At 26.4% G+C, this 15,277-nt stretch overlaps 2 protein-coding genes across 2 annotated transcripts in view; one reads left to right on the forward strand and one right to left on the reverse strand.

Moving 5' to 3' along the window:
* Positions 1 to 3,000, forward strand: part of LOC100159222 (choline O-acetyltransferase) — a 122,527-nt gene extending 119,527 nt beyond the window's left edge. Inside the window, exons 11-12 of the mRNA XM_016808320.2 lie at positions 1,070 to 1,264; positions 2,339 to 3,000. Coding sequence (XP_016663809.1) covers positions 1,070 to 1,264; positions 2,339 to 2,545 — 402 coding nt within the window. The 3' untranslated portion in view covers positions 2,546 to 3,000. The remainder of the gene's footprint in view (positions 1 to 1,069; positions 1,265 to 2,338) is intronic.
* A 4,263-nt stretch (positions 3,001 to 7,263) lies between these two features.
* LOC100159005 (uncharacterized protein) lies at positions 7,264 to 11,196 on the reverse strand. Its single transcript, NM_001168635.2, is given in 2 exon segments — positions 7,264 to 8,405; positions 11,005 to 11,196. Coding segments are annotated over 2 exon segments (468 nt in total). The 5' UTR covers positions 11,008 to 11,196; the 3' UTR covers positions 7,264 to 7,940.
* Positions 11,197 to 15,277: the final 4,081 nt, after the last annotated feature.

A 15,277-nucleotide genomic window follows, 5' to 3' on the forward strand; every position in this document is an offset into this window, starting at 1 on the left:
TAAAATTTTCAAGCTTTTTTATCCAACAAATTTTAATTTTATTGATATTTTTAGAAAAAAAACTAAAAAAAAATGGAAAATGAAAATGTCCGTAAAGAGCTCAAAATAAATCAAAATATTTTGAAAATGTTATGGTGTATAGAAAATGCTAAGATAAACATTCAGTCAAAGTTTCATGTATCTACCTCGGTATCTACGGTCATTTTTTTTAAAGTTACACCAAAAACCAAAATCAATTTCTCGAAAACAGATTTTGCGTAAAAATTCCCGTTTTTCCTTAATTTTTCTTTTGTTTTTCCCGGCGCTTTTGAAAACTACTGGGAAATTTAAATTTTGATCACCCCAATGCACCAACGATATTCACTTTCTGATCGAACAAGATACTGAAGTTGAAAATCGTAGCATTATTTCAACAACTTATCGTGTACACAGACACAAAAAAAATAAAAAAAATAAAAAAACACACATCAATAAAATCAATACATTCATCGTTCCACTCAGAATCTAAAATGCTGTCGTAACATAACTCGCATAACGAGTCATAAGTTATATTTTAAAATGTTATATTTTTTCTCTTATAATTCGATAACCTACTTTGATATTTAAACATAAAAAAAAAGCATACGACCTTCAGATTAATTAAGAGAAATAGTGAAATTGTTCAGGTTATAATGTTTAGGATCATCGTTTAATGTTGACAACCATGTTTAGAGATAAAACCGGCATTGCATTTAAACCATGTGTCTACAAAAACAGGGTACACTTTATAACTCAGCTACTTATATTACTCAGTATAGTCAGTACCTATCATAAAAATATTTTAGAATTCTGTTTGCAGGATATAAAATATTGGATCATAAATTCCTATGACTTACAATTGTTTAACTCAAGTATTTTGTGCATTCGCAACAACTTTACTTTTTCTGTGTACCTACCCTGTTTTCATGGACACACGGAATATTTAAAAATACACATACCTATTTTAAAACTAAATTCTGAAAAAAAGTGTTCAGAATTTAATCAAATATATCGTTTTAAACTTAACTATTGTACATGATATATATTTTAGAACGAAAAACTTCAACTTTTCGAAACTGCAGTAAAAAAACAAACTGACATCATGATAGACAATATTCTCGGTATGGGAATAGACTCTCACTTATTGGGATTGAGACAAGCAGCAAGAGAAAATGCCATATCGTGTCCAGTATTTGAAGACGATTCATTTAGAATTGCCAATCATTTTTCATTATCAACAAGTCAAGTAAATTGTTTTACATTTTTCAGACCTATATAATATGTTAGTTGTAATTGATAATGTATACGTCATACGTGTGCTGTGGAATCGAAAGTGAGAAATATTAATTAATTAAGCACCCATTAGAATGACAATATCATTTATGATACAAAATGTAACTATAATGTATCTACCCCCTACAAATAATAAACGTAAAGCTATTTTTTTTCGCCAAAACTAATTCCTTCAGTACATCTCTGTTATAAGATAGGTTCTAACCACATTAGTTTTAGGGATTAGGTTTTTGAAAAGTGTTCATTATTATACAAGTATCAGTAGAATAACATAAAAATTAACTTGAAATCAATATGTGTTACAGATTTAAAATCTTAAGCTTTAATAATTCAAAACAAATATTGTCAAAGTAACTGATATATTGTATTATAATATATTTAGCTAGGAAATGTTCATAATATTTAAAATGATTTATCATCAATTGAAATAAGTAATACTTCATAAAAAATGGGTTATTACAATACAATAACCCAAATCGATTTTATTAAAATTGGGTGTGCCATACATTTCAATATTTGTTTGCAATTCGTCAGTAGTTTACATTGCTTAGATGACTTACATATATGAAACACACCTAATCATATCCTACCTACAATAAATGGCTAAATTACATAAAACAAAATATTATTTTACGTACAACACAAATTAATTTATGGATTAACTCCAGAACCTAAATAATAAAATCAGTCGCATATTAATGATAAGTGATAACTATTGATTATTGCAATACCCAACCAACAAAGCATAGGTATTATTTGTTTTTTACTACCTAATTTACTCGTATTTTTTGTGCTTAGTATACTCTATACGAAAAATGTCAATTATTTTTTAAGAGGTGCAAATAATATTATATTACGCAATATAGTCATTATATTATATGTCATAAATATAAATTTTACATATTTTATAATTTGTTTGTTGCCCATATTTGTATGTAGGATACATATTTCATTTATGTGTTTGGGTTTTATCTAGTTGCCTACTATAATCTAATGTACCTATTGTTTTGTGTTTTATTTATTGTAGCTATTAACTTCCACGGACAGTTTCATGGGCTATGGACCAGTTGTGCCGGACGGTTATGGCGTTTCCTATAATCCCCAAAGCAATTCTTTGGTATTCTGTGTATCTTCGTTCAAATCATCTAAAACCACAAACAACAATGCTTTTACTGTAGCTCTAGAACAAAGTTTGATGACAATGCAGAAAATGATATACATGAAAAGAAATTAAGACAACGTTGTTCATATTGTTCGCATCCGTTTTTGGAATTTTCTCATCTTATCTTTAGTACCACATACATATCTTTGAGTGATAAAATAAGTTCAATATTATATTTGTACAATTGTACTTTACACTTTGAAATTTTTAGTTACCAAACACTAAACCATTTATCGAATGCATTACAGTGCATTGCGTCGTTATAAATTTATTCATATTCTACCACGTCAAAAACTAACCTAAAGTTTATAAGCACTAATTGTTATTGTTTTATTTATTTATTTATAATGTTACAGCTTTTTTAAAACTTATAACTTTAAAATTTATTTTTATTCGTTATATTAATTATACTGTATCGTTACTATTTGTGGACTTGTGATGTTTCAAGTGATTTTAGGCATGATTGAATTATTAAAAACCAATATTAAAATATGAAATTAAGAAAATGGATTCTCATAATGTAGGTATTTAAAAAAACAAATTTATAAATAATTTTTTTAAAACGTTTATAGTAGTCTGATATAATTTTGTTTTAATATTAAATTTAAAATTATATTATTGTTGACGACTACATGTTTAATATTATTATTTACGTTAAATATTTTAAGCTACCTATATTCATTATAATATAGTTAAGACACTAACTACCTAGTCATATTATTGCTATTTATCTAATGTTATTTGTTATTTTTTTATATATATATATTTACTATTTAGTACCACTAGCTCAAATAGTTTAGCAGCAATTGCATTCCTGAACAATACCAAGGTTTAATATTTATGAGAATATCCACACTGTAGTGATCAACAGTTACACTTAAAATATTTACCTTGAGTAGTAGATACAGTTATCTTCACATAAAATTGTACTTAATATATCAATTAAATTTTCTGTAATCGTTGAGACTAATATTGTTTTGACTAAGTTTTCAAAAAAAAAAAAATATATATATATATATATATATATATATATATATCAATTTAATTTAAGTATAGATATCTTTACAATATCATTCATACTTTCCGTGATTAATTCATAATTATGTTAACTTAATACATATCAATTGTTTGAAATTTACATATCATTAACTACATTTTATTACAATAAGATCATCCTTATAATTTAATAAGAATTATGTTAACTTGTTATACATATAAATTGTTTGAGAATTACATATCATTAATCATTAAATTATATCAGAATAAGATCATTCCTAAATTTAATCAACAATTTTGTTAACTTGATACATATCAATTGTATGACATTTACATATCATTAGAATTACTTATAAAATAATTTATACTATTGGAAATAGTTTTTGTGAAATTGAAATAAGTTATTATTGTTATTAAATACCTATAGATAAGTATACTTATTATTCACTATTATGTTTAAATGTTATTAAATTTTTATCAAATTACGATTTAAAAAATGTATTACCTACCTACTACAATAATGTTATTTTGTACATTTACTCTTAAAAGGTAAATCGTACTAAATAATAAATTATGTATAAAATATTTATTCACTCTCTTCGTTGTTATATTACCTACCTATTTATTGTTTTGTTAATATTTACAATATACCTCCTAGTTAAGTAGTTAGAATATAATAGTGTTACTATATTGAAATAGTTTATACAATTTGTATGTACCTATAGTATCTGTATTCTATAGACTATAGTAGTTATTTATTTGTTGTGTGTTCAAACTTTTAAACTTAACTTATGCAATTTATTCTTAAATAGGTATCAATGTTATTACTATTATTATTCGAATGTTTCTTGTTGTTTATACTATCCGCATACAAAATAATACAATTCTTATCGAGTATGTTTCTTTTAATAGGACCGGATTGGATTTAGGTGGCATAATACATTAGTAGGTATTCCGAGTAAAGATGAGTCGGTTTATAATATTATTAAAGACTACAATATACGGTCCACAGTGCTCGCACCCATTTAACGATAATAGGTACCACATAAATACCCGATATTTCATATCTATGAATAATTTACGATTTAGGAGCATAGTACTTATATAGATTGCTAAATAATATATTAATATATAACCTACTTAATAACAATATTTAGGTCCAATGTCTAAACTAATTAACATAATATACCTATTACCAATAATAGTATGCAACATAACATAGATGAGCTCAGACTTTATTTTAGTTATACATAGTTATACATTACAAACAATTGGGCCCTTTCTGTTTTAAAAAAAATCTGAGTACCTAATAAAATCACAATTTATTGTCATTAAACTATTATAGTATAAAGTTTGTTAGTAGGTAAAAAATAATATATTTATCAGCTAAAGATTAAATCCTATTTTACCGATTTTGGACTTGTTCAATATCTTTATCTTAGGCCATTATTACCTGTTTTAAAAAAAAACCGTTTACAACTTTTAAATCTTCATAAAATGACGTATAAATCTAACACCTAACTAATAGGTACTAACAAAGTTAAAATTATTTAATCAGTATCTCTGATAACAAAATTAAAAATAATATAAAACTATAAAATGTATAACTATTCCGAAGAAATTTCAAATGTATTATGAGTTCTTTCAAAGGTTCTTCGAGAGGGGACAAATATGGACAGTATATAAAAGTCTTAGATTAAATACTACGCAGTGGCGTACCTATTGCATACCCCTGTCGGCTGTTTGTAAGCACAAATAATATTCACAGCATTTCGTTTTTATTCTGCTTTAACTTTGACGCAATCTCTTCAGAGTTTCAGACGATTTAGTTATACTCAATACCATCAATATCTAAATTATATAATGTACACCTGATACGGTTAAAACCATAATAATAAAACATTAGGCAGAAGTAGTAATATATTAATGTGCTTGGGTGTTTTGATACATTTTCCAATGCGTATGTATCCAATATGTATGATGCGCTAATTTGTATACGCCTCATTGTTATCCAGTCCGATCCTCTTTTGTGCTTAGATAAAAAATCTATTAATACGCTTTAGAATATTGTAACTATACAAAAATAAATGATTATAACTAATTAGATAACAATAAAATAATCGTACCAGTCACAAATAATTGGAGTTTTTTTTTCATATAACTTCATAGTTCATAGGTATTTTACATGTCTGAATTAAAACAAGCAAGTACCCGTAGTAGTGCCCGGTAGTGCTTAAATTAGGTAGAAGAAGCGCTGCAGGAGAATGGAGCTCTATTTTTTTTTATATTTTGATTTTTGAGAGCACCGTATACTAATTGTTTTAAATTGAACACACCAACTGTATACGTTCTTTTAGACAAATTTTCAAAAATGTTTTATTTTGTACAAAATGTATTGAATATGATACCCAAGTTCACTTTCATAATTTGTACAACTTACTATTATTATAATAAATAATTTATTATAATTTATAGCTATAATGGAATATATTTAATTTTAATTTAAAAAAATATAAATTAATGAACACTTAATTAACTTAAATTATCTTTAATATGAATCAATAAGTAATCGCAGTAGGTAATGACTATTATTATTCAAAACATTTAAATTGAATCATTCATAAGTAGTCATTACTAGTTAATTATAGTAATATTATTGTTTACGGATTCAGGATTGACGAGGGTCACTCCACACTAAATAGGTTCTGTTAAATAATTTCAAACAACACCATATTTTTCAACGCTAAGGTGGACCTTTTTTATTTTTTAATATTCCAGTACCAAGTGTTGTACATCGGCCACGGCCCCCCCCCCTCGCTTATTTAGATAATACCTAATTTGTAAAGCATTTTATTGCATTTTATATAGCAGTCTTAAAGGGCGATAAGGAGGACTGATAACTGATAAGGTGCCACAAAATTGTAAATTTTTTTTAGGATGTGGTATAAAAACAGAATTTATGGTAAGTGTATTATTTTTTACTTGCCCTCCCCCCTGAGAACAATTTTTGAGGTCGGCCTTGCACATACACCTGACATATTATTGTGAACGGCCCACATTCACTTTGAAGGGGTTTGATATACTGGGTGCATCTTATGTCATTGTACGCGGGGTTTTTTAACGATTATAGATCGGTGACATAGAATTTCGTTAAAACGAAAAAAGAAGTATTTCTTTATTTTTTACATGCAATTTTTTTATAACAATTTCAAAATTTTTAAACACTTGAGTGTACCAATAGCAAAATTAACTTTATTTTTTCAAATGGTAACTACTAGAAGAAAAAATTATATGGCTCTAGTATATTAAACGTATACCAATTATTTAAATTAAAAATATAAATGCATATTTTCTTGACTTAAGAGGACCATAATTAACTAGCCAGAATCTTTACCAAAATCCATTAAAAATATAGTAGTACCCATTTGAACAAATAAAGTTGATTTTGCTATTACACCTGTGTGTTAACTTTTACTGTAAGATATCGTTTTTATTTTTTTGATATCACATTTGAAAAAACAATTAGTCAAGTTTATAAAAGACATACAAACAATGGATATTAGAAAATTAATAACTTTTTTCGTATATAAGTGATATTGATAACATTATAAAGATATTTCTTCGTTCAATTTTTTTCTCTTTTATAGTGAAAATTTGGTTTTTTTATTAAGGCACTTAGTTTTAATTCATCAAAATCATAAAAATGTGCACATTTTTTCTTTTGTATTCCAAGCCCTCATTAATATCGTTTAGGTATCGTTCGTATTGCTGAAGTACAAAAATACAATACAAAATAAAACAATATAATTTATTACTTGAGGTAAAAAATTAAATACTAAATATATTTAATAGGTATACAAGAAAGATAAATTATTAAATAATACTTTTACAATGATGTTGTTACAAAATTGTTAGACATTAGTCCTATTTACTAATGTCTTATTTTATTATATATATTATAGCTAATCAAAGTCACAATATTTATTTGAATTTGATAATTTTACATTTTTCCCGAGAAATAAACATTTGTTAATTTGAAAATGTATTTTCAAAAGAAAAGTGTATATCAGTTGAGTTCCATAATATATTTTAAATTGTAAACAACACATAAATTAAAAAAAGATTTACCTAATTACGTTAGTTACATATTTAGTTAGTTAAAAATGATCAATGAAACTGTGTATTTGGATGAGTGTAAATATTTTAAGTTACACTAGAATCGAAATCATTTTTTTGTAATTCATTAATCATTAGTCATCATTAAATGATAAATGAATCGATATAATCTAGACCTAACTGTCTAGATAAGTTATAAACTCTTTTGACAATATAATATAATCCTATTATTATTATATTTTACTACGTCCTGAATCAGTTTCTAATATTCAGAGACGTTAAGATTTGTTATAATGATATGATGAATATATTTTATAATATAGCGCTCTCATGACGCTTTTCTTGATGAAAAATGTCAATTGCGCCGTTGTTGTTGGACATTTACTTGTTGACGCCTCGTCGGTTGTACAGCCGGTTGTACGGCCGGTAGTACAGCTGGTTGTACAGCCGGTTGTACCACCGGTTGTATAGCTGGTTGTACCACCGGTTGTATAGCTGGTTGTACCACCGGTTGCTGTTGATACCTGATGCTGTCCAGCTGTGCGGCATTCACAAACCAAAACGGCTGCTTGTCTCTGGGATACTGGCTTGATATTCTATCAACCAGTTCTTTTTCCACGTTGTATATCGGCTGCTTTTCCGAACCCAGGAACGGGTCAGGCGTGGAGTTTTCGCCAATCCTGTTCCCCACATCTGAATTACTTGGTGGTAGATTTTGGGGTAGGACACTTGGGTACTGATTATTGCTGGATGCATAAAACGGCTTTTGGGCACATATGCAAGTTAATACTGCAAAAACGATCGACAGTCGTAGTACACTCTGAAATTTTTTTAAAAACAACAATAGAAAAATATCATATAATGTAGGTCCTAACAGGACTGGTTAGGGTCTGGAGTATTAAAGTCAGACAACTTTCATTTAACTGAATTATTGTATTTGTCCCTGCATCGACCCTTGCCCAAAGTACGCAATATCATTTTTAATTGAAAGAGTTAAATATGTCATAAACTAAGCAATGTTTTTATTTCTGTCTCCAGTATAATATTATAATATAATATAGTACTATAATATTAGTGTTATAGGTTTTCAAAACAGCTAAATCATGTACATACTACCTACCTACCTATATATTTTATATTAAAATTATTGCTCACCTATTTAAATATTTCAGTTAGGTACGCTATAACTGTACTGGTATTACAGACCACGGAAATCATAAGAGTGTAAAATAAATTCGCGTGATGATATGTTAATAAATTACTATAGCAGAAATTATAACCGGTTCGACAACAAATACCAACATTACTGCTAAGTATTTTATACAGAGTATCTATATAGGTACCTACTATGAACTTGCATCGTACACCGCATATTCTGTTGACCCTATAATGATGACCCGTTCAAGTGCGTTCCAATATTCACACAACTACTATAACATTATCCAAGGTCACTACGAGGAAACGAACTGAACTAAACCCAAATTGTTTTTTATACTTTATGTTTCATTATAATTTTTCTTCATATGTGAAAGTTATATTTTACATATTGCAAATAAATGTTTGGATGATTTTTAAAAAGTTTTCATTATCCTTATGACTCCAAAACTGTAACTAATGCATTACAACTGAAAAGTTTCAAATTGATTATTTCAACATTTGAATCTTTTTTTTTTTTTTAGTTTGCTAGCTGTACAAAATTAAGCTAGAAATTAAAATGTAATGTACCTATATAAAAATAATGTAATATATAATTAATAGTTTGTATATTTTTATAGTTCATGATGTTATAGGCCCGTGCAACTCATACCGGCCAATTCTAATAAATGACTAATTACTATATTATAATGAGATGCAATATATGGAAATCGAACGGTTTTATTAAGTTTTTTCTTTTCGTTAAATTCAAATTTAGCAGTGAGGATGAGCATATTATAATAGACTAAAAAATAAAAGGGTTGCTCTACATTTCAATATTTATCTTCACTCAAACATTGAGCTGCATATGTGTCGTATAGGTACGATATAATATATTCGAAACTAATTTCTTCATCTGACAACTGTATTTATTATTGTTCTGTAATATTCATTAAGTTGGTACTTATTTGAAAATAAATAGATAAATAACAATTTAAAAATAACATTTACCTAATTAAAATACTAACCTTTGAATCTCTTAGATAAATTATAACTGTTTATGCGCATATCAAATCGTATTGTTCGGAAATAGGGCCACACTATTTGTTTATATTTTATTAGGTACCTACCTGGGGATTGGGCCATAAATGTATAACACAAAAATATACGAATATGTTATAAAATGTTATTAAGTACAGCAAGTAAATGTATAATACAAAAATATACGAATATGTTATAACATTTTATTAATTACAGTAAGTACCTCCCTACATAGTTTTAACATTTTTTTTTTTTTTGATTAAATATACAAATATAGATAATTACAAAAAATACGTACATACAATTAGTCAAATTATTATTTATTTTTTTTCAATCACTTAAAAATACAATTATTTTTCTTAATAATGCGATACAAATTGTACAAATTCAAATCTGGTGTTTTCCCTCCTTAGTATTTTAAATTTTACTAAGAATATAATTCTTTCGAATTAAAATTCATTTTCTGGCTTTATTTATACCTACGCTTCTAATTTTAATATAAACTTCTACTTTTCAACTACTCCTTAAAAGATTTAATAGTAAAAGTCGTTTAAAATACCATATTATAATGAACACACACGAATTGAGGACCAAAACAGGTATACGAACCTTTTTGAGCTTACCCATTTTTTTTAGTGGTTCCCAATGGTTTCAACATTTATTTTTAATTTATATTTTTTAACAAAAATAATAATAATAAATTTTAAATCTATTAATATTTGATGTTCTTCTGATTCTCCTCTCCCACACATACAAATATTTAGGAGCTTTTAAACCGATTCTATAATATTGATAAGAAGTCAAAGAAAACATTGATACCCAGAAAACTAATATGAGAAAGAATACTATTTAAAGAAATTAAATAATAATTGTGATTATGATTTATGATTTATATTATGATATTATATTCTGCCTGACCTACCTATATTATGGCAATATCACATCAGGAACTTATAATAATTAACTGTAGGTAAAACAATAACATGAATTGCGTCTGAGACGCAATTCGTTTAAAAGGGTTCATTAACTTTTTGGTAAAATCCCGAGGGCTTGAATCCCGGGTCCCATCAAAACATTAAACCCGAGAGTTTACAATGGTTGGTATTTTGTTTGTTTAAAATAACGACGATTCATTTTATTCAGTTATTAATATTCCTTTCTTAACTCATCTAAATCGAATATAATAATATTGAACATTTACAGCTATATTTTGTGATGTATTTTCAAAATAAAAAGATATTTACCATTTTTCTGCAGATTGGCTCAGAAAATCCTCTAAATGAACAATAAATATTTGAGTATTGTGTGTCGATTTTTGAAAAATATCGGGAAGTTATTATAGGTACACTTCTTCAATGCAACAACTGTTTACTGCGACGCAAGTAATACTAATCGGTAAACAATGACCACTGACGTGTTTTAAGAATTTGTGAACTGATGTTTAGCAAACAGAATATTTTATACGTTATTATTTTCTGGAATGGTAGGTAGGCAGGTGGGTAGGTCTCAAATCCCCTCCTATACGGTTATCGAGTTATAAATCCAGTACCTAGGTATATACCTAATGTATTACAATATTACAGTTGGAGTGATCTTAACTCGTCAATAAACACGGCGCATTGAATACAAGAATACCCTATTAAAATAAATTATATTATAAGTACTATTATTATGTATATGAACATGACAAACGTCATAGGAAAAACATAATAGTAATGCTTCCTCGCTTAACCAATTGTTTAAAAATAATAAAAAAATATATTTACGAGATAAATATATTTTGGTATAGGTACTGGGACGTGAATTTATTTATTATCTAAACAAATGAATTTACTACCTATTTTGATTATATAAATTTACCATCCGTAAATGAGGTAATTTAAACTTATTTCTTCTGAGAACGTGCCATATCCCTTACCTTGTTTCCACATTCCACCCAAGTCTGTATATTATTATAAATCTGTTATAAATCTAAAAAATAAAAAAAGACAAAAGACAAAACTATTTTACAAAATTACTATTAGTACAAAACAATATAAGTAACACATTCCTATTAATTATTATTCTCTTGAAAAATATTACCATTTATATAAAAATATCAATTATAATCTAATAGTTAATATATTATTTAATAATACCTATTAAAAAAACAATATTCCTGAGTTCTGAAATTTCTGGGGAAACTGAGTCCAGAGCCCATATATTATTTTCTATAATATAATATAACACAGATACAAATGATACAATAATGTACAATAGTGTTATTTATAGTATAATAATTAAAACTGCAATCAAATAATTAACAGCGAGTGATAAAATTATGTTATATAATAATATGTATTTGAGAAAATAAATATATATTATAGTATTTTAATTAATTACTTGATATTATTGAGATTATTCAAATTAGTCTATTGCTTAATGCTTACCTACTTTAATTAAATAGATATAGGTACCTAATTAAAGTTATTTTGAAAAATAAACTCATTAATTAATAATCGGCCAACTTGAATATTACGCTTTTAATCAAGTAATACAATTATTGTAGAATTGTGATAAGTTAGGTTTAATAGGTGAAGCCACAGGGCGTATGCAGCTGAATCCCCCACTATTATTTGATAAAAGGAAAACAATTATTATTATATATAGCGAATTTAATTAAATATAGTTACATAAATTTGGTTTTAATTTGATTGTGGTTCTCAAAATTATTTCCTTAACCGAAAATGTCGTTAAATGGAAGTTCATCATACACTTATACGGAAGTTTCATTATAATATTTCCTACTTTGAAAATTATGCCCAAGTACCTATTTCAAATTTTAAGTGTTTAAAGATTTGCACATTTAAATTCTAACAAATTAATAGTGTATTATTAAGTTGTAAGTAAATAAAAATACATGGATATGATAGGATGAAAGCGGTGAGGAGGAAAAACTCGACAAGTTGGGGGAAGATTTATCATTAAGATTTTATACTTAAATACTCAGAACACAACTTCTAGATCTGTTCACGTTTGGTTAGTATTAATAGTTAGATTAAAAATATTTCAGTTTGTTTTACAAACTTATTAAAATTTAGAAAATTGATTTAGAGTAATAAGTATACATTATATACCTATCATTAAAAGACATAATATGCATGCATTATATGTATATATTCTATATACCTAATTATTATAAAATATTTAATGTAGGTATATGAATAATGTATAATAGATACTATAATGTACTATATTTTATCAAACACATATTTGTATGCTTGTAGAAAGATATACCTAGAACTTCAGAAAAGGTGATTATACATTTATTAATCATGGTTTAATTAGTTTTGTAATGTACATCAAAAAGTTGATTCAATTTCTACAGAAATTCGAACGTATATAATGAGTAACGAAAACAAATAGCTGATTCACGTCATGTATAATATTAAATAGTTAAGTAGAATTTGTATGAAAACAATCATACTCATAGACCATAGTTCATGCATGTATGTAAATAATTTGTAATACAGCGATGCAAAGAGTTCCATGTTTTTCCAATGACGTAATAATAATACGATCGTGATCTTGAGGTAGGCGAGTGCAAACTACAAATATCATGAATTTGAATTTATTAATATATTCTTGACGAGCTACCATACCTTATGGCTATATTTAATACAAAAATGAGATGGAAATTTTGATTATATGCTCCATATGCAAATTTGTGATTATTATTAAAAACAAACACAGATAATATTTACGATAAATTTATCTCCCCTGTCATTCCGTTATTAATTGTTTATATATAAACATGAATAATACGATAATATGAACCCATTATACGGTTTACAAGGGAAATAATTATTAAGGTACCTAATATTTATTTTAACGTTGGTTGTTTTTAAAAAAAAAAAACATAATATACTTACATAAACAATATTATACAGGTACTATTATAGTATACTATATAGTACTACTATAGGTACTACAGCTGTTGAACTGTAGTAGGTATGTCTGTGTAATATAATAATATGTATCAGTACTATTACAGACACCGGTAAAACCTAGGTTCAGCCAACTGATCTTGGTAAATATGGGAATCCCACACTTTTACCAAATGGCCTAGAATTTGTAGTCAAAACTCGAAATCGTCTTATGAAAAAGTGATGGTGATTGATAAATCTTAAGATATTATTATTATAAAAAGTGAAACGATTATTAAGATAAACATCTGAATGTTGAATTCTAAAAAAGAGTGTTAGGAAGTATTAAGATTAACTGGTTTCCGTTCACTAAACTTGCTAAAAGATAATATAGAGTTGAATAATATGAATCGTATATACAAGACATCAGGTAGGTTAACCTACTATTGAATAGGTATTCTTAAATCTTGATTGATAAACAATGATACATTTTAGCATTTTGAAAACAATTCCAAGCTTAACTCCGATTATTATGTAACCCATTGACATATTATAGTAGGTCAATGATGTATACCTCTCGATACGAAAATTGTTAAATGATAACAACGTTATCATTGATACATTATTTTCAGATGAAATTTGTCAAAAATGAATTATAACCATAGATTATAATTTATAGACCTATATTAACTAAGTCTATGATTATAAACTCTAACGAAAAAAAATTCTGGATACGCCACTGAGTAGCACAGATAATAGTTTTATTAATATCTCATAATTGCATGTAAAACAATAAGACAATTTTAATTTATTATAGTTTTTTCTCAAAACATATAGATACAATAAACCCATTATATTATATATTATACCTTATGAGTAATGACCACAAACCACTATAATATTTTACTAGTATACCTATATTCTAAAAGACCGTGTAGTGTACTACTCTCTAGATAAGTAACTCCCGCTACCAGTTGAAGCCTCAAAGGTCGGTTGGCAATTGTATGGTATTATATATGGTAGGGGAGACCAGGGTAAAGCGGATAGCTGGGTAAAGTGAATAATGTTAATAACTTTTTGAATATTGGTGATTAAATAATAATGATCATATAAGTTGGCATCAATGTGTATCGTATTTGCTGGGATGATGATTTAGATGATCATTCACTAGTTTACATTCACCATAAAAGCGTTTATACGAAAATAGTTAAATTTCTTAAAAAAATACATGATAAGAATTTAAGGTTTTTTTAATAATATTTATAAATTAACTTTTTTAAACTTAGTTTATTATGTTCATAATTATATTAAGTTTATATAGCTATTAAACACAAGTTCCTAAATCACGTATACTTAAAAAGAATAATGTTTATTTAAGAAAAAATCAATCTGGGCAAAGTGGAAATATCATCTTTTTAGGAAATATTTTATTTTTATTTAATGAAGAATATCTGAAAATGTCATATTTCGTGTTTATATAAATTGTAATATGAAAAAATAATTTTTTATTTTGAAAAATTAAAATACATAATATTTAAAAATGTTTTTTTTTTATTGTAAGTAAATTTATTAATATGTGTTCGCATTCATATTATACAATTAATTAAATGGA

This window comes from Acyrthosiphon pisum, chromosome A2 (genome assembly GCF_005508785.2).
Source record: "Acyrthosiphon pisum isolate AL4f chromosome A2, pea_aphid_22Mar2018_4r6ur, whole genome shotgun sequence".
Classification (NCBI taxonomy): Eukaryota; Metazoa; Arthropoda; class Insecta; order Hemiptera; family Aphididae; genus Acyrthosiphon; species Acyrthosiphon pisum.